Consider the following 20,094-nt stretch of genomic DNA (forward strand, 5'->3'; position numbering starts at 1 on the left):
GTCAACAAATGATTATATATGTGTTAAGAGCGAACAAAGCCTGTCGGTCCTGGAAAGAGCAGTGATTACGTAGACAGACGGTGGATTCATGAATGACTTGGTCATGGTTTCATAGATTGACTGTAGGAATTGTTGAAAATTATTTTAGGTATTTTTCCTGTTCTTAAAAGTAGACAACATTCCCTTTTCATGGAATTGGTTCAGAAAATGGATGTCATTGTGCTTCTATGAACCAATTAATATGTTAGAGTAATGTACAGGAATTCAATGTTCCAAAATATTTGCTATCTAGCCCTCTAAATGTCATTAAGAAATTCCCATAAAGTACTGTACTGTTGAATTACTCCTTTGTCTTTTTTATTTAACCTCTTCCTTGCAATATAAGATTACTGAATTTCCTAGAAAATTGGCAATAAAGTATCGGAATGTAACATAAAAAAGGATGACTTTCATTCTGTTCTGTAGACCTATCATTCAATCATTGTCACTTCTCCTACATGGTTGTACATGGTTGTACTCTAGTGTGGTTGTAAGGGCTCTCTCTACTCTCCCCTTGTCAGGTGAGAACCTTGAGGACTCTACTACCTGTGGATGAGGATGCGGTCTACACTATCTCTCTGTGGAGGAGAAGGGGACGGCAGGGGCCTGAGGGCCCGGGTAGGCAGGATGAAGAGACTGCTGTGCCTTCGACACACCCACCGTGTGGATGTCCTGACAGACATGGAGCCGGGGGTTTGGCTGAGGCACTTCCAGCTGCTGGACACGGAGGTCACTGAGGTGAGTTGGTGGAAAGGTGATGTTTGCCCTTTCGTTATAGCTAAGGGCCAAAGAGAGTAGAGTTGGTGGTGGCATGGTGTTTCCCCTTTCAAGTGGGTGACTGGGTTGCCTGAGTGTCAATGCGTAGAGGATTAAAGGTCTGTCTGACTCAGTATTGTGTAAAGTACCTATCAAATGGTAATATATCATTTAGGAGGGTAGATTTTGAGGCATGGCGTTTCCCCTTCCAGTTGGGTAAAAGAGTTGCTTGAGTCTCAATGTGTAGAGGCCGAATGGTTTTGACTGACTGACACCCTATTTAGTTATTGTGCATACACATTTGAGCAGTCATTTAGCTTGGTAGCTCCATTGTGGTCCTCTGTAGCTCAGCTGGTAGAGCACGGCGCTTGTAACGCCAAGGTAGTGGGTTTGATCCCCGGGACCACCCATACACATAAATGTATGCACGCATAACTGTAAGTCGCTTTGGATAAAAGCGTCTGCTAAATGGCATATTATTATTATATTATTATTGCAACCAAATAAATGTGAGGTATTGGACCTACAGGGACTTGGCAAGTGAAACCAGTGAGTGGGAGCTTCCTGAATATGACATGAAAACACTTTTCTTGAGTCAGAATATCCAGTTGAACTCAAACTGGTGTGGGATATATATATTTTTTGCCTTACTTTTGGATCTTCCTCTTACCAGGATTGATTTACAAGAGCCTGACGTCTCCAGTGACGTCAGTTGCAGAGCTAGGGTTGAGATTTATAGGGGCCAACTTTACTGTCTAGGTTAGGTTACTGCGTAAATGGTAAGAGGGAGTGGTCATGTGCTGTATAACAGCTGTCATGTACCTCAGTGTGAGGTGGTTTTATGTCAGAGCAGTGGTTGTTCTCATGTAGGCTGCTGCTTTTGTTTCCTTTGTTTTCAGCAACACAGTAGCTATTTTTGACACTGAGGAGGAAGGAAGTCCACCAGGAAGTGTGTCTATCTGTCATTTCTGAAGTGTGCTTGTTTTAACATGTCTCTTCTGATAAGCGCTGTCATTTGGACATGTCCCACAGTTTTCATGAGAACATAAATATTGTTCCAAAAAGACAGTTTACTCATGTTAAAGAGAATACAAAATCGAGATGAATTTGGTTTGATGTTATCAAATCGGACAATTGTTGTGCGTTGTTGTGAATTCAGTGTGTGTGTGTCTCATTAACGTTAATTATTCACCCTGCACCCTCGGCTACCCTCTCTCATTCTCTTTGTCGTGCCTCTCTGGACTGACAGTGTGGCATTGGATGGCCATGGTTCAGATATTCAGAGGAGAGAGAGAGAGGGAAAATAAACTCATTAAGCAACAGTTACCCATTCTCCCCTTTTGAAACCCACTGTTTGCTAATGAGGGGAGTTTAGAATGGAAACCGCCATTGATCAAAAGCCATCTGCTGAGCTAGTGGTGGTTGACACTTTATCATTGGGCGGTCGCGGCGCTTTATCATTGGGCCAATTTAGGGATAAAAGTAGATTAGTGACAACTTTTTCAACAGATTTTAGTGCACTTGTCCGCCCTGAGACTGAAAGGTTGGGAGTTCGATCCCTGGCCGAGTCATACCAAAGACTGTAAAAATGGGACCTGATGCGTCTCGCTTGGCACTCAGAATTAAGGAGATATGTTGGAGGTAAGGTCCTGCGATAGACTAGTGTCCTGTCCAGGGGGTGTACTTGTATGTTAAGCTGCCTCACGCTACAGAAACAGGAGATAGGATCCTGCTATATGAGCCGTTCTGGCTCGCACAAGCCAAGGCTCATGCAAGGCTATGAGAACACTGGGACTAAAGAGCTAATGTTCAGCTCAACAAAAACCCTACATGTTTCCCTTCACCAAATGATAAGTATGGTCTGCTTCTACGTCATTTTGGAACTGTCAGTCAGTCAGTAGGAAAGGACAGCAACAGGTGACACTGGCTTGGAACACTCAATAGGAACAGAGCAGACTTGTTTTTCTGTGGCATTTCCAACCACGCCATACCCCTTACAGACACCATGGGTTGAGAGGAGTCCTGAGAACTGTCCCGACTGGATTTCAGATTAGTGGCAGTAAGATGGTATGACGGAGATGCCAGCTGCAGTCACCTGAGAAGCACATTACAGGCCTATTGTTCTTGCCTGAAGCATTTTCTCAGACTTGTGATAGTGTAAGACTGTTGAATATTCCCAAAACACTGATGGCAAAAAGATCATAGTGCCTCCAGTGTTTGAGAGTAGAAAGTGAATTAATGCATTTAATAAAATATTTCCAATGTTCCTGTTATGGCTATAGGCTATAGTATGCCTACCGTAATCAGACAGCATATATACCTACTAAGATGGTGCACATTTTGTTTATTTAATTTTTTAAATTATTGTCATTTGCCTAAATAGTCAGAAAAAAACATTACAAGTGTGAAAGTTGTGAATTACATGGCTGTCACTGTCAGTTTGTGACACTGCTGTCACCAAATCTGTGTTGACGTAAAAGCGCGTGGTATCGAGACTACCGCCCCACCCTCACCTGCTAGTACAGCGTCTGCTCTCGCGCTCAGGTGCTGTCACTGCGACTCCAGCTGTCGCACATCGAAACTCGCACAGACAAGCTGTGTCGGCTAGGCTATCGAGTTTTGAAGCCTGCTAAGAAGTATATTAATCTATTTTTTTTAAATGTCGTTTGAGTTGATAAAGTATATAAAATGAACTCGACATTATACGCAATTCATCAAGAATTGTTTGTTTGGTCGGATCAGCGACATCCCAGGTAATTTGCGGAACTAGGCTACTGGCTGTGTCATCCATTACTTATTTCGGTCACTCACGGATTACTTCATTGGAATATCAGTATCTACCAGCAGCAAAACAGAAGAAATGGCTCCCTAAACTACTAGAAACTTTACCTTCTTTCATCAACTAAAACGACTGGGAAATATGGGGAAATGGCGTTTGTCAATGGTATTAGTCTTACCTTTATTCATTGCTTACTGTACTTCTTTTGAAATATCTGTCTTATCAATTACACAGCCTTTTTATCCTGTGAGATTTTACTATTTTAAATAAACAATAGCCTACAATAATTTTAAACCTTCATAACTTGACTTATCAAATAAATAAATAATTTAATAACAAAGCAAATAATCAAAAGTATTATTATAGGACCATATTGTGATATCACAACAGCTTTAACTCAATATTGTCTTCAAGATGTAATATTTCGATTTTTATGTCCTTTTGATTATTTTGAAGGTCCATATGCATGCATGTGTATTTGTTTATGTGTATATGTACACACACCAGACAGGGACAGAACATTGAGCTAGCCTAATGGTCCAGTCCAGACCAGTGTACCATGGAGAATTATCAACAAAACTTGCATGTCTGGCATATGGAGGAGACCGACACAGACATGGAGGGGGCAGTAAATAGTGGCTCCTGTTCCCGTTCCCTCAGCAGCCAGCCTGTCTCCATTAGGTGTTGTATAATGACAACAAAACACTCATTTAGAGCCTATCGATGTTCTTTACGACAGGCTATGGATATCGACAGGCTTTTAATGGCTGTGAATAGCATCAACCAGAGCCATATAGATAGATAGACGGAGAGAGAGTTTGGACATTGCCGTCTATATGACTCTCAGATCCAATATGTCTGATAGTGTGGAAACTTCCTTGTTTCCTCATTCTCTGTATATGGCTTAGTTCTCCATTGTGTGTTAGTGGGATACTAGCTAGAAGTTTCACCCTAGAAGTTATTATTTTGGCATTCATGGGCTCTCTCTAGGGACTGAGAAATGCTAGATGTTACTGAAAAGTGTTACTCCAATTCTGTTAGCGACGTGAACAGAACACAGACATACTTAGAGGTTCTGTAGCGCTCTCTAATGCATGGGTAGGTAGGCCGCATGGATACAGTGAGTTCTGCTTTGCCTAAAAGCTACAGGTCTTGGTAGGGTCTTCTGGCTACCCACCCAGTCGGGTCAAAGTCTAGGGGCTACAGAGCTGGTAGCGCCACTCTCTGCCCTCTCTGAAACTGGATTCTCTGGTTACATGGTCAGGGTATCACCTCTGTCTAGTCTATGGGATTATGGGCTATTTGGGCGCCTTCTGTATGTCAGGAAGTGTCTGATTGTGTCTCAAATGGCACCCTATTCACTATATAGTGCACTACTTTTGACCAGAGCCCATAGGGAATAGGCTGCCATTTGGGACGTACCCTCTGTAAGAAACGGTGTTTGGTTGGGTTTCACCCCATACAATGGCCTCTACTCTGAGAGAAAAAAAAGGAAATGCCATAGTGTTTTTATTTAATTGTATTTATTTGACCATTTAATAACACAATTCAACAACACATGGATGCAATGCATTTAAAAACGTTGAGGATGACTTAAACGTATTTCCATTGTGGTCCTCTTTGATGGAGATTGAATATTATCTCTACTCGGCTCCGGATGATGGAAAGGGAGTTGATGCAGTTTGGGCTGGAAAGGCAGTATAGCTTGAGTGGAGGGAGCATCGATGTTGCACATGTCTTGCTAAAAACTTGTCACATTTTTGACATAGATCCTTATCCATTTTTAAATCTATAATTGCTAATTAATGTGCTCGTATACCGGTCAGATGGGATATAATCATATAGGAAATTCCACTGTTACCAAAAACATGTCTAGCTGAAAACATGCCACACGTTGACATTTAGGTCCCTATACGTTGTGAAATGTGTATTATCTATTTAATGACATCACATACCTGTTGCTGTACAGGCATGCAGTCTAATAGCAGGTGCCTCTGCAGCATTTACATTTGCATAGATCAATGTCTAGCTAAGGATGTGCCATACGTTTGACATTTCGGTCCCTTAACATTGTGAGATGTGCAATTAATGTTTTAAAAAGCTCTCATACCAGCTAGACAGACTAATAGATGCCTCTGCAGTGCCATCATAGATATAATTCTCAGTTCAAGGTTGTTTGAAAGCAGCATCTGTGGAATGATGCTATTGACGTAGCTGTGCTTAAACTGCTCATTGCTTGAATGCTTTGAATGTGATGATCTCTACATTTGGCTTGTGGTGTTTGTCACAAAGCATGAGGAAAATGTAGGCCACTTCACTGCAGTTAAAGTTAAATGTCAATGTGAATTTAGTAGGACGGGCAAACCCATTTTGATTAATTGTGTGTGTGATGGCACTTTTGGCTAACGTCAACAAAACCCTTGATGTGCAATCACTTGTCTATTCTATTGAAGCCTCACCTCCACTCTCTTTGTCTCTCACCAGGATCCAGTGCAGGAGTGGGGGGAGGAGGTGGAAGAGGGGGCCGTGTTCGGCATAACCCTGTGTAGGGAGCCTGTGCTCCCCAGCCCCTCCACCCAGGACCCCTCAGACCCTCTCGCAGAGTCCCCGTCGACTCCATCGGTCTTCAACTTCATCCAGTACCACACAGTGAAGGTAAAAGCACTTTGAGAGAAAGCGTGATCAGAGAGAGAGATGGAGAGGGAGAGACTGGGGATAGATAAAGGACGAGACAATGAGAGAGGTGGAGAAAGGGAAGGATAGAGGGAGACAAGCACTTTGCGACAACTGCTAATGTAAAAAGTTCATTATGAACAAAGTTGATTGTATTTGATTGAAGGTGCGTCGGTTGAAGGCGGGGACCCTGGAGCGCCTGGTAACCCACCTGCTGGACTCAAAACACCAGGAAGCTGACTACGTCAGAGTGTTTCTGTCCACCTACAGAGCCTTCACCACCACCAACACACTCATAGAACTGCTCTTCCAGAGGTGAGACACAGAATATTATTATATGGTGGTTGCTGTGTTTTGTTATTCAGAGAAACATGCATTTAACAGAAATGTAATTAATTATGTGGCACAGTGCTGTTGGTCTTCCAGAGGTGAGATGGTTACAGAGACGATGTTACTTCTGAATGTTTTGTTAAATGGTAATTTAGCAGACACTTACTGTCAAGATAGGTTGGCTAGACGGATTAAGTGTTAAGTAGAAAACTTTAAATCTATGTGTTTTTGTAAATGGGAAAAGTCATTGAAAACAGTTATGACTGAAGACATCTTGTAAAGTAAACCCTTGAGTCTTGCCTGGAGTCCTTGGACTAGATGGGAACCATACAACATGACCTGAAATCTTATCAGACTAATAACCCCTGACTAACCTCTGAGGCTGCCCTTGGTTACACCTCTTTCAACAATATTTGGAAGGCATTTGACGTGATGCAGGAATTCTAATGTTCTAAGTCTGTCCTAGTTTGTATAATTCAGTGTCACCCCATACATATTTGTGTGACGTCGTGGGAGGCGACAGTCCCTCAGTTATGTGTTTGCCTAACCGGTTCCTAATTACCTACCACATGACAGATCCAACAAGAATGTTTACAGACTCCTTTTTAAAAAAGCTGCCTCATAGGTTTTTAAGTATAGTATTTTCTGCAATAAAGTTGCTAAATTATGTTAACTTTCCAAAAATTCGGAGGTTTCCAGATATCATAGTTGGAGGATTCCTGGATCTTCTGCTTATTCCCTCAGGAAATCCAGGAATTCTCCAACCGGGATTTTTGGAAATCCTGGAAACCTTATTCTGCAATAACATTGTATTTAACTTTTCTGTGCTATCGACTAGTAAGACCCTTTACCAGTTCAGTAGTTAGCTTTTTACTGGAGTTTAATGCAATCTGCTCTGACCCATTACATTTAGAACCCTAGAGATAATGATGTATTGGTTGTTAAACAGTCACCCTCATTTCTGCAGCGCTGGTAGCAATAGTCTTCCTTTAGGCTGAAACTGACGTCACCATGAGCTAGCTCCAGGGTGCATAGATTGTAATTGACAGCAATGGGCTTTCCACTGAAGGTCAGATCTCTGTAGTTTATATGTCAGTAAAGGGCTACTCTTGCTTGTCAGACTCATGGTGTGGGAGGAGAGTAGCAGAGGGCTAACTATTTCTGTGACATCGACAATGTTGGTCAAACATTGCATTGTACCACTAAATCCCTTGTAGGAGCAGTAACCAGTGAGCAAATATTAGTTTATTTTCTAACTACTGCATATCTCTATTTCCATAGGGATGATATGATTGCCAACCTGGACAACACTGTCTGCCCAAGGAGGTATGAGTAACTTCACTCTCTCTACTCCTTCTACAATGTCTTCTCACCATAAAATACAAGTGTACTTTTAATTCATAAAAAAAACACCCTTGATATGAATCATCACCCCCCCCCCCCCCCCCCAGCACCATTGTGCCCCTGATCAGAACCTGGCTAGAGGAACACAGGGAGGACTTCAGGGAACCCCCTCGGCACCCCTCCCTGAGGCTGCTCTGTTTCCACCTCCGCCACCGCCTCGCCTTCCGTCGCCTCGCACACACAGCTGAGACACTGCTCAAGAAGCTCCAGGAAGAAGGTTGGTAGCGTTCAGTAAGGCACACCGTAGAGACATGTTTTTCAACAGAAAACAAACTGTGTTTTTATTGGACAAATGTAGGTAGTACATCACTGTTTCAAGATTTTATCCTTGCCCCTTTTTCTCACAAGCAAAAAACGGCATCCTATCTCACCAGTAGAAGTCTTACAAGTTGTGATTTTGCTAGGATGGTGGTACGGTAGTTAGTAACTCTTTTATTTTCTTCCTAGATCGCACTAGTCTGGATCAGTCTGCACCAATAGATAATAGTGATTGTCAGCAGAAAGAGGAGGGGTCAGGAGAGGAAGTACCGAAGGAGGAGGAGACTGGAGACTTTATGGACTTCCCTGTCATAGAAGTGGCAGAGCAGCTGACACGATTAGACGCTGTAAGTGTCAATCATCTTTATAACTCGACCCTTTCTGTTCAATCACTCTGCATGAATGACAAAGCTTACAAAGTTTATTTCCCTCCCTCCCTTCTTCCTATAGGAGCTCTTCATCAAGGTGGTCCCGTTCCAGTGCCTGGGCTGTGTCTGGTCTCAGCGGGACAAGAAGGAGAGCCGCAACGTGGCGCCCACTGTCCGCGCCACCATCGCCCAGTTCAACGCCGTCACCAACCGGGTCATCACCTCCCTGCTGTGTCCCTCGTCAACGTCTCCGAACTCGGTCTCCTCCTCAACCCCGAGTCTATCCACGGCCCCTAGCTCCCCTCTCCTCCCCCACACCAGCCCCACCCTCAGGGCCAGGGTGATAGAGAGGTGGATTGCCATAGCACAGGTCAGCAAAGCCAGATAGAACATGTTAGAGACATGTTTAGCTATAAAATAAATAAATATATATTTATCAATGTTATTGTGCATTGAAAATCAGGAAAAGTGGCTAAATGTGACATTGTGTTTGGTCGTGTCCTTTGTAGGAGTGCAGAACGCTGAAGAACTTCTCCTCTCTGAGAGCCATCCTGTCAGCCCTGCAGTCCAACGCTGTGTACCGCCTCAAGAAGACCTGGGCTGCCGTCAACAGGTGAGATATGCAGAGGCGCAGCAGGTTTACACTTTGTCAGCCAGTGATTCTGAGGGTAAGTTTCTCAGACCCAGATTTACTCTACTTCTGGACTGAAAATCACTCAGATATTCTCCTTTGAGCGGAAAACAACCCTGAATATGGTGGCTGAGATGCATACTGCACATTTTTGAAAACTGACAATTTATTTTATTTTAGGGATTGTATGGCCTGTTTCGACCAGCTGTGTGAGACGTTCCCAGATGAGAACTGTGTTATGACCAGCAGAGAGATCCTGGTGGAGGTAAGAACCACAGAATATAACCATAGAACCACAGAATGGAACAATAACCATAGAGTTCTAATTCTACCACTTAAAAAGGCTTTTTCCACCTGAGTAGTAACCTTTACTGTACCTCCATCTTTGTTCCGTGAGCTGTTATTCATTTTTTACATTACATTTTTAGTCATTTAGCAGACTATCCAGAACGACTTACAAGAGGAACTAGGGTTAAGTGCCTTGCTCAAGGGCACATGGACAGATCTTTTACCTAGTCAGCTCAGGGATTCGAACCAGCTACCTTTCGGTTACTGGCCCAATGCTCTTAACCACTAGGCTACCTGCCGCCAACTAAAAGACTGATATGGGTGTTAATACAGTATAATGATAGGGCTGTTATCATATCTGAAGTGTACACTTCAGCACAAAAGAGCCATTGTACTGTATATGGCTAGCAGATGGCCACACAATCAAATAGGGTCAGTCATATCCGATAGCACTGTCTATCTATTTTCACTTTTACTTGTTGGCTTTGTTGACGGCCCACATCTAAAGGTGGCGGATTCAATATGACTGCCAGTTTCGGGCTGGGCACATTATGAGTCACACTGCTTTGACTGAACCCACACACACCTCTGGGTAAAATCAGCAACATCTATTACCAGGCGGAGGTGACTTGGTGTGTGTTGAGCAGAGGACGCTGGTGAGGATGGCTCATAATAATGGATGGAATGGAGTGAATGGAATGGGATACATGGGAAAACCAGGTGTTTGATACAATTCCATTTAGTTTCAGCCATTACTATGAGCCCGTCCTCCCCGTTTTAAAGTGCCACCACTGGCTGAATCTAAAGAAGGGTGTGTGCTTGTGTTTATAGGTGATTCATTGGTCAATCTCAGCCTTATCATGACAGGGGGACACCCAATCAGACACCACACCCAATAATAACAAGAACTAAGTAGTTATTCATTAATTAATTAATAAACTATGTACTGCACTCACTGTACAATAAGTATTATTTAACAGCTATTTGGCTTGCTATGATTGCCCTACCCATCTCATATCAAACTCCATGTACTTGTTTAAGCCAAAACAAGTAGAATGAGGTAGCATGACTGTGAATAATACACACTATTCCAAAGCAGTCTCACATGTAAGAACCTTTTAGAAGCTTTTATTGATTCTTGGCTAATGGCTGGCAATTGAATGATTTGCTCTGCCCCTTTTGTACCAAGCCTAATGTGACTGTTGTTTTTGCTGTTCTCTAGGATGGCAGCCAGCCAGATGACAACGCCACCCCCAAGTCACCCCGGCTGTGCCCCATGTCTAAACAGATGGTAAGACTACTTCCTGTCTGTGCTGTAGGTGTTCTAACATGATCTGTACTGTACTAAAATGATATAACTTCTGTCTATGAGCACCTTCAGTATATTGGGTGAACAGCTAGCATGCTGGTAATATTCAGTTACTGCCCACAACAATCGTGCGAATCCATTGAAAAATCAGCCGACCATTATGTGGCTTCCTTATTCTTTGACTTTGGACCACAGAGCACGATAGACGCGGAAAAAGACTAAAATAATACTGTTAGCTCAGCAAACAAGTCTCTTCCTAATGCTTTAGAGAGGAAAGAGGAAGTGAGGTAGGAATACCCTTTAATGGTCCTGACCCGTCCTAGTTTCAACTTCTCCGTAACAAGTCACATGCAGCCTGAGGCTGCGATACTGGGTGCGTCCCGAATGGCACCCTATTTTCTATATAGTGCACTACTTTCTGGTCAAAATTAGTGCTGTATTTAGGGAATAGGGTGCCATTTGGGTCAGACAGTGATCGACCACAGCTGAGATTTCCTAATATAGATCTCTCTCCGTTCCAACCTTCCTCCTTTTTAATTTCCATCCTCTCGTGAAGTGGAAACTCTTAGTCAGCTCAAATCACAACAGTTGCCTTTTGCACACTTTAATGACACTTGAATTTACGTTGTACAAAGTTGACTTAACTTAGACCCTTTTAGTCATCGTGGATCATCATAGTTCAGCATTGTGTCAATGTTGTATAAAGGTTAGGTGATGATTATTCTGTCTATGCTTTGTGTATGAACATGATCGCCGTGAACTGTTATATGACCACTATCCCGTTGTCCCTCACACAATATAAACTGTTTACATTGTTTAGAACATATGTGTTCCAATGGCTCCATATTTAGTGCACTACTTTTGACCAAGGGTCTGGTAAATTAGTGCACTAGGCAGGAATAGGGTGCCATTTGGGACGCATATAAAATAATCTAGCATAGGCTGCTCTATGACGTAGTGTCTTACAGTCTTATTGTCCCTCAAACAGAGCCCTACCAGTGGTGTCGTCCCCTACCTGGGCACCTACCTGACAGTCCTCACCATGCTGGATACTGCACTCACAGACACAGTAGAGGTGAGATCAAAATACTAATATCTAACCCAATTTAATCAGTATGAGTGTGGCTTTGTGATGTGGCCTTCCTAGACTTTTTGGTGGTCAGAACATCACACAACTTTTCACTCATATTTATATGAGCCACTTTCCTTGTCTATTATTTGTCTGCATTTACAATGATCTGATACATGTGCGATCATTTCAACCCTATTTGTATCCCAATTCACAGGGTGGCCTCATCAACTTTGAGAAACGTAGACGGGTAAGTGTCACCCCCTAGTGGTTTTTAAAATAAATGCAACCGATCTCAGTAACCATACAGTACTGTGTGAGTTGGCTGTATCATGACATTCTCTCCCTCCCTCCCTCAGGAGTTTGAGATCCTGTCTCAGATTGGCCAGCTGCAGGCGTTCTGCTCCTGCTACAGCCTCCCAGTAGACCAGACCATCTCAGCCTGGCTGCAGAACCACACCATGCTCAATGACCAGGAGAGTTATGAGCTGTCCCGTGCTCTGGAGCATCCGGTCGACCCGTGTCCAAACTCCCCCTCTTCCTGGAGCCACCGCCTGCTCGCCAAGAAGCTCGCCTCGTAAGTCTGACCTTCCTATGGCTGAAATGTCAAGAATCCTTTCTAACATCGTGTATTATTTACCCTGTGCCACTCACTCTCTAACCATATACAAAACTTCACTGTGTTGTAGCTACATTTTACATTTTAGTCATTTAGCAGACGCTCTTATCCAGAGCGACTTACATGAGCAATTAGGGTTAAGTGCCTTGCTTAAGGGCACATCGACAGATTTTTCACCTAGTCGGCTCAGGGATTAGAACCAGCGACCTTTCGGTTACTGGCACAACGCTCTTAACCACTAAGCTACCTGCCGCCCCAGCTAGTCTGGGTACCGGTCTTTTCTAGCTAACATTCCGCTCCTGTCATCTCTCTTTGTCTTCAGCCAATGACAGGAGTGTATTTAGTATTTTAATGAGAAATAAAATAAATATATATATATTTGAATACAAAATATACTCCTGTCATTGGCCAAATACAAAGAGTGGCAAGGAGTGGAATGTTAATGAAAAAGACTGGTACCCAGGCTATAGTGTAGCAGTCTGTTTTAGGAATGTTCCTAATCTATTGAGGAAAAAGAAGTAGCAAGAGTGCTTCAGGTATTCCCAAACACCCACAGGTGCTCTTGGAGGGGAATAGTCATTGAAAAGGAAAAATTATAACCACAAATGGGTGTTAAGTGGTGTAAAAAATCATAGTCCAGGTACTCGTGTGGGTTTGAAAGTTAAAAAGCCTTTATTGTGTGGGCTAAATCATTATTAAAATACACAAGTGCGTATCGGCTAACGCCGTCATCAGGGCGTCCGTCTATACCTAAACCCTATTGAACATGTGAGTGTTTTGAGGTATTTGTGAGCACTTGAAGTAACTCTTTCCGTTTTCTTGTGTGTGTAGGCTGCTGTCGGTCACTGACGTCTCCAGCAGAAAGACCCATTCAGACCAGATCAGTGTGTCATCATCAGGCTCCAGTGGTTCTGAGATGGAGGATCTGTCCTCACCACAGCCCCTCAGAGACAAACTCAAGGTACATACCCTTGTTCAGTATTTATCTTGTCCTATACCATGTCCAGGGTTCAATCAGATCTGGGTTCAAACAGATCTGGGTTCAAGTATTATTTGTTCTCGTTCAAATATTTTTAGCATTTGATTGAGCCTGCCTGGAGAGCCGTTTGGGTAGGGTTTACACTTTGGGGAGTATTCTATTGGTTCCAATGTGCCAGGCAAGCTCAATAAAGCACAGCTAAAGTACTGTTTGAATCCAGGTCTGAAGTTACATGTTGACCTTGTTTATGTATATCAATTACGTTATTAGCCAGTTAGCGTGGAGCATTTATCTAATCTCTTTCTCCTCCTCTCCCAGTCTCTGTCAGGCTCGCTCCACAACGTGTCTGAAGAACTCTCCTCCAACAACTCCTCCCCCACTCCCTCCAACACCTCCTGCAGCTCCTCCCAGCCCGACCTCTCCTACTCCTCTATGGCCATGAGCCCTGACTGCTCTTCCTCCTCAGCCTCCTCCTGTTCCTCCTCCTCCTCTCCTCAGTGCTGTAAGCCTGTCTATAACAAGCAGGTAGCTGACTCCTGCATCGTGAGGGTCAGCGTGGAGTGTGGCAACAACGGGAACGTCTATAAGAGCATTCTGGTGAGTGAACTCTTAAGAACTATTCATCTGTGAGTTGACAAAGCAAATACTCCCTTAAAATGCACATATCTTTCCTCACTGGTTAGGGATGGTAGTTGATTTTCTAGACTGTAGTAATAATAATAACTGGGGTTTTATTTTTGCAGAATTTCCACCTTATAAGAGTGTACACTTCAAGCAGCTGATATGTCCAGTGTGTTCTACTAACCCTGTCTCTCTGTGCCTCTTGTTCAGCTGACCAGTCAGGACCACACTCCCCAGGTGATCCAGAGGGCCCTGGAGAAACACAACCTGGAGAACATGAGCTGTACAGACTTCGGCCTCACACAGCTGCTGGCCCAGGACAAAGGTGAGCTCAGTCAGAGTAGGAAAAAGCTTACTCTCCCTTGTCTCCTTTCTTCCTCTGCACTTTTAAACTGCATTTTGCATTGCTTTCACCTCTGTTGTTGATCAGTGCAGATAAAGGAGAGGAGACAAGGAGAAGCCACCATAGACTATTGAGATACACCCCAAATGTGTATGGCACTCAGTAATATCCCCATACAACCCATACTGATCTATATGTCCCCTCCATCTCCCACCAGAACTTCAGATCCCTGACAAGGCCAACGTGTTCTACGCCATGTCCACCTCAGCCAACTACGACTTTGTCCTCCGCCAGCGCTGGAGGAGCCACAGCAGATGCCTGGGCACTTCTTCTAGCCCCGGGCCCCAGGCCAGGGGACGCCACGCCAAGTAGACAGACCCACAGCGCCACCTCCTGGTCTGGAGGGAGAACTACTACTGCAACAAAAAAAAGGGGGGGGGGAAATGGAATTGTGCCCCACTGGAACCATGGTGTGTTCACTGTATGTGGACAGGAACTGAGCTAGCTGCCGATGGACAGTAGAAATGCACATTTAAGCCATTAATTGGCTATACAGCCTGAGAACTTGCATTGTGAACACATTATGAAGCTTCTGCACCAGAACGTGCTTGACTCGTCATTGGAAAGGAGATTCTTTTGATATTTAAGGTTGGGACTAGATGCATTCCAGGAGGTTCTATATTGAAGGATTGAAAGCCAAGAGCGACAAATATGCCAAGAGGTGCCGTTTTAATGGGACAAGTATGTGGAAGATGGAGTACTCAGAGATTGAAACTGAACAGGTGAATTAAAGCGATCCAAGCAGACATTCTGTGGCCTTATATCCACTTCGGTGCATTTAAGCCATATGGAAGACGTGAGAAATCAACCACCTATTCCAGATCAGCCATTTATTTTCAACACAAGACTAACACCAGCTAATGTCAACAAATATGCTATAGCACTTTAGAATGTTGACCAGTGTATCTAACCAACACTCCAACTGCACTGCATGTGTAAAGCCATCTTCTGACGATCCTTTTGCCAAGCTATTGTTATTCATTTAGCTCCAAACAGCAAAGACAGGTCTCACATAATGATGCGGTCCATATGGGCTGAGGGACGACCTTTCACATGGTCAACACCCCTGGGTACGCTGTTCTGACACTTCAGAAAGGGAGGAAGGATGGGTGCATTTCTTAAGTATTGGAACAGGGTGTGTTCTATAGGCTTTAGGTAGTGGTGAATGTGAGGATCGTTAACTGGAGAAACGGCATTCCCTAAGCAGATAAACGCTGCTTCAGGAAGATTGTGTGTATATATACACATACAGACCGAGACAGAAATGAATAACATATGATGATAGTGTTATTAGCAATATGTATATAGACCAGATCGTTTAAGTAATTATTGTCAATGGTAAGTATGAAAAATGTATGCACTCACTAACTGTAAGTCGCTCTGGATAAGAGCGTCTGCTAAATGACTAAAATGTCAAATGTAAACTGTGTAAGTTGCATTTCAGTGTTTCAGCTTTGAGCGAGGTGGTTATTATTATTATTATTATTATTATTATTATTATTATTATTATTATTATTTTTACAAATTTATAAAGTGATCTTATTTTTTAATCTGTTGTTTTTGTCATTTTTATGAGTGGGCTTTGTTCAATGGAAATTCTCTCCTAATATTGCATTTGTACATTTTTAGCATTAAATAGGTAGCTCATATTAGGAGTTTATATGAATCAGAGACCACGCCCCTGCAGTGCCCGGTAATGTACAATATGTTTTATGTCTTAACAATAATGGAAAGATGTCACTTTAATTCTCTATCAGACTGTTATTTTGAATGTCAAATGAAGGATATGCACAGTGTACAAAACATTAAGGACTCTTTCCATGACATGGACTGAACAGGTGAAAGCTATGATCCCTAATTGATGTCACTTGTTAAATCCACTTCAATCAGTGTCGATGAAGGGAAGGAGATGGGTTAAAGAAGGATTTTTAAGCCTTGAAACAATTGAGACATGGAATGTGTATGTGTGCCATTCAGAGGTTGAATGGTCAAGACAAAAGATTGAAGTGCCTTTGAACGGGGTATGGCAGTAGGTGCAAGGCGCACCGGTTTGTGTCAAGAACTGCAACGCTACTGGGTTTTTCACGCTCAACAGTTTCCTGTGTGTATCAAGAATGGTCCACCACCCAAAGGACGTCCAGCCAACTTGACATGACTGTGGGAAGCATTGGAGTCAACATGGGCCAGCATCCATGTGGAATGCTATCGACACCTTGTGAAGTCCATACCCCGACGAATTGAGGCTGTTCTGAGGGCAAAAGGTTGTGGTACAACTCAATATTAGTGTTCTTAATGTTTTGTCCACTGTGTGTTTTCTATACATATGACTACAGTCTTTCTGAAGAAATGCCTAAAAAGAGAGCAGAGGAGGGAGAGGGTTTCCCCCAAACAATGTCTTATAACAGCCACCCATGGTAAAAAAAAAAAAAAGCTGACTACACGAGAATGACGATTGAATGTGGATGTTGAAAGCTACAGAATGTGATGGTGTTATTTAAGGTGAATTCATTAGCAGGTGTGAGGGTAGTGGATGGTTGGTGAATGTGGGTATTGCTCATAGTGTTGTGAAATGTGGAACTGTTTACAAGTCAAATGGGGAGACAACAGAGCACAAGCATGAAAGGATATTTTGTACTGCCTAACATTTAGCTGAAACTCCTATCAGTGTTTTATTTGGAGAGCCATTAGTCGTGTGTGTGTGTGTACGTACGTTTTATTAGATTTGTGAGTACCAGAATAGTAAACCAACAAAACTTCAGAAGCGAGGACATTTGGCCGGTCTGATATTTTAGGGTTGGGTGTTAAGGTTTTGGGTTAGGGTTAGGCAAAATAGTATTTTGAATGGGAATCATTGTTGGTCCCAAAAAGTCTTCAGAAGTATAGTAAGACATAGTTGTGTTTAATTCAAGCGCTTGCCTTTTCAATGTCACTTTATTGTTTTAAACTATGTAATATTAATAAAGATTATTAATATACTCAACTCATGTTGACTTTGCATTATATATCTTACACACTATCACATAGTCCATGCAAAAAATATAGCTTTGGTGATAGTTGTGACAGGGTAATAACCTTAGTTTTGGTCAGTGTTTCCCCTTGGATCATAATTAGGGAGGGACCGGTTAAAAAGTAACAAAAAACCATCCCTTAGACCTGTGCAGGTGAGAATTTGTGTACCTGATGTTTGTAGAGACTGGTGTAGATGCTATGCTGTGTCTGAGAACCATTTTGAGAACCATGTTGTTTTTGAAGAAAGGTTTTGGGTGGGGTAAGGTAATTGTACTAATGTGTGTTTACTTTGATTATCAGTGTTTGTTTATTGAGTTTTGACAGACTATTGCATTATCATTTATTGCTTTATCAGTTAAAAATACATTACTGTCACTGCAGTAATGTATTTTTCTTTGAGGTTTATTCTGTTTTATAGGTGTTATATTGAACCCGTCCTCCATTGAAGTGATTGTCTTTCAGGTGATCTATTTGTATTTCAAAAATATTTACCGTTGACGTTTAAATGCAGTGGCTGACTTTGAGCGTTTAATAAATTACATTTCATTTGGGCTATGCTCTTTCTCGCCACATGGTGGCACTACAGTCTGAGTGGAACCATGAAACCGATATGGCCGGGGTCAAGTATTATTTGACAAAGATCCAAATGGATATTGTCATTTATCAGTGTAGTAACATATCCCCACTTCGCAACCCATGCAATCCCAAACTGTTCACACCCCTTTTGTTAGCAATTCTACACATTTTGCCATGTCTTACGTGTGTTCATATGATACTAGGGGTCGAAGCCCGACTGAGTTCGCCCACGTTTTTGTATTATTTATTTATGTCTGGAATCCCGGTCCGTATTGACCCCGTTCTGGGTCCCTATCCGGATGGCGGTCCGCCTGTTGAATATTCATTTTACATTTACATTTTAGTCATTTAGCAGACGCTCTTATCCAGAGCGACTTACAGTTAGTGCATACATTATTATTATTATATATATATATTTTATTTTTTTCATACTGGCCACCCGTGGGAATCAAACCCACAACCCCGGAGTTGCAAACGCCATGCTCTACCAACTGAGCTACATCCCTGCCGGCCATTCCCTCCCCTACCCTGGACGACGCTGGGCCAATTGTGCGCCGCCCCATGGGTCTCCCGGTCGCGGCCGGCTACGACAGAGCCTGGATTCGAACCAGGATCTCTAGTGGCACAGCTAGCACTGCGATGCAGTGCCTTAGACCACTGCGCCAATCGGGAGATAGCTGAGCTTGGCTCATCTTGGCAATGGCCTCCACCTTCTCAGCATCCACTGACACACCGTCCTCTTTAATGATATGTCCGAGGAATTTCACTGTTCTTCGTAGGAAGTGGCATTTCTTTGGTGCTAGTTTGAGATTGTTGGCACTTAGACGGCTAAACACAACTTCAAGTCGCTGCAGAGCCAGTTCCTCGGTGAGTGCAAAGACCAACAAGTCATCTAGGTAACAAAGGAGATTTGAGAAATGTAGGTCCCCAAATATACTTAACATAATTCTCATGAAAGAGGCCGGGCTGTTACACAGACCTTGTGGCATGCGATTGTACTCATAAAGTCCCATTGGTGTGGTAAAGGCTGTGTACTTCTTGTCCTCTTCATGAACTGGAATGTTATAAAATCTTGAGGTCAAGTCCATGGTGCTGAAAAATGCACTGCCACCAAGGGCTGCGAGGCAATCTGCTTGATGAGGAAGGGGATGAGCGTCCTTCACCGTTCGTGCATTCATCCACCTGAAGTCAGTGCATAACCTCAGACTCCCGTCTTTCTTCCATACCATGACTAAAGGGGAGGCATACTCACTAACCGACTTGCGTATAAGGCCTACTTCCTCCATATCTGTTAATACCTTCCTCAGCTTCAGGTAATGAGCAGGCGGAACCCTTCTGTATGGTAGGCGGAAGGGTCTGTCATCAACCAGATGGATACGGTGAACATAACCCCTGGCTTCTCCGCAGTCCAGATTATGTCTTGAGAAGATGTCTTCATATTTTGTGATGGTATTCACAAGCTTCTCCTTCCACTGGTCAGTCACTTGGCATCCATCAATGTCGATGTCTCCTAATCCTAGATCAGACAGTCTTTGTTTCAGGTTGTGGCAGCCATTGTCATCCTGCTTCTGTTCCACTGGGGTTTTCCTCACCTCATGAAGCCCCAGAAAAATTGTTGCATCCTCAACAGCCAAGCATGTAGACACATCGGCCAGCTTCATGTTACGTCTTAGAGTGAGATGTTTATCTGAACAGTTTACTACCTTTAAAGTGACCAAGCCATCTCCCCACATGGGCGTAATAACTCTACCCACAAGTATGTTTCTGGGCATGACCTTTGACCTGGTAGGCTCGACTATTACAGTGCTGCCTGGAGACAATGCCACATTTTTAGGAAGTTTACCCCAAACTAAGTGTTCAGTCTTGGGAAAAAGAGTCACAGCTTGAGTGAGCTTCACGGTCCTAATCTTGCCATCAACTGCTGTCCCTTCCATCTTGTGACACTTGTGAAACTGCTCACCCTCTGGTGAGTGAGTCTGGCCA

The 20,094-nt window shown here is 43.1% G+C and overlaps 1 protein-coding gene across 1 annotated transcript; it reads left to right on the plus strand.

Moving 5' to 3' along the window:
* Positions 1 to 591: 591 nt before the first annotated feature.
* On the plus strand, positions 592 to 15,066 carry LOC311114439 (ral guanine nucleotide dissociation stimulator-like 1; the record flags this gene model as incomplete). The annotated part of the gene is made up of 17 exons (XM_084189691.1): positions 592 to 777; positions 6,059 to 6,229; positions 6,414 to 6,562; positions 7,859 to 7,903; positions 8,029 to 8,198; positions 8,429 to 8,586; positions 8,690 to 8,977; positions 9,117 to 9,220; positions 9,419 to 9,503; positions 10,749 to 10,817; positions 11,824 to 11,910; positions 12,122 to 12,154; positions 12,264 to 12,481; positions 13,382 to 13,484; positions 13,821 to 14,099; positions 14,334 to 14,448; positions 14,684 to 15,066. 17 exons carry the CDS (start codon positions 592 to 594, stop codon positions 14,836 to 14,838), a joined length of 2,415 nt encoding a protein of 804 aa, XP_084045817.1. The 3' UTR covers positions 14,839 to 15,066.
* Positions 15,067 to 20,094: the final 5,028 nt, after the last annotated feature.

Source organism: Coregonus lavaretus, assembly GCF_964263955.1.
Source record: "Coregonus lavaretus genome assembly, contig: HAP1_SCAFFOLD_2730, whole genome shotgun sequence".
In the NCBI taxonomy this organism is placed as follows: Eukaryota; Metazoa; Chordata; class Actinopteri; order Salmoniformes; family Salmonidae; genus Coregonus; species Coregonus lavaretus.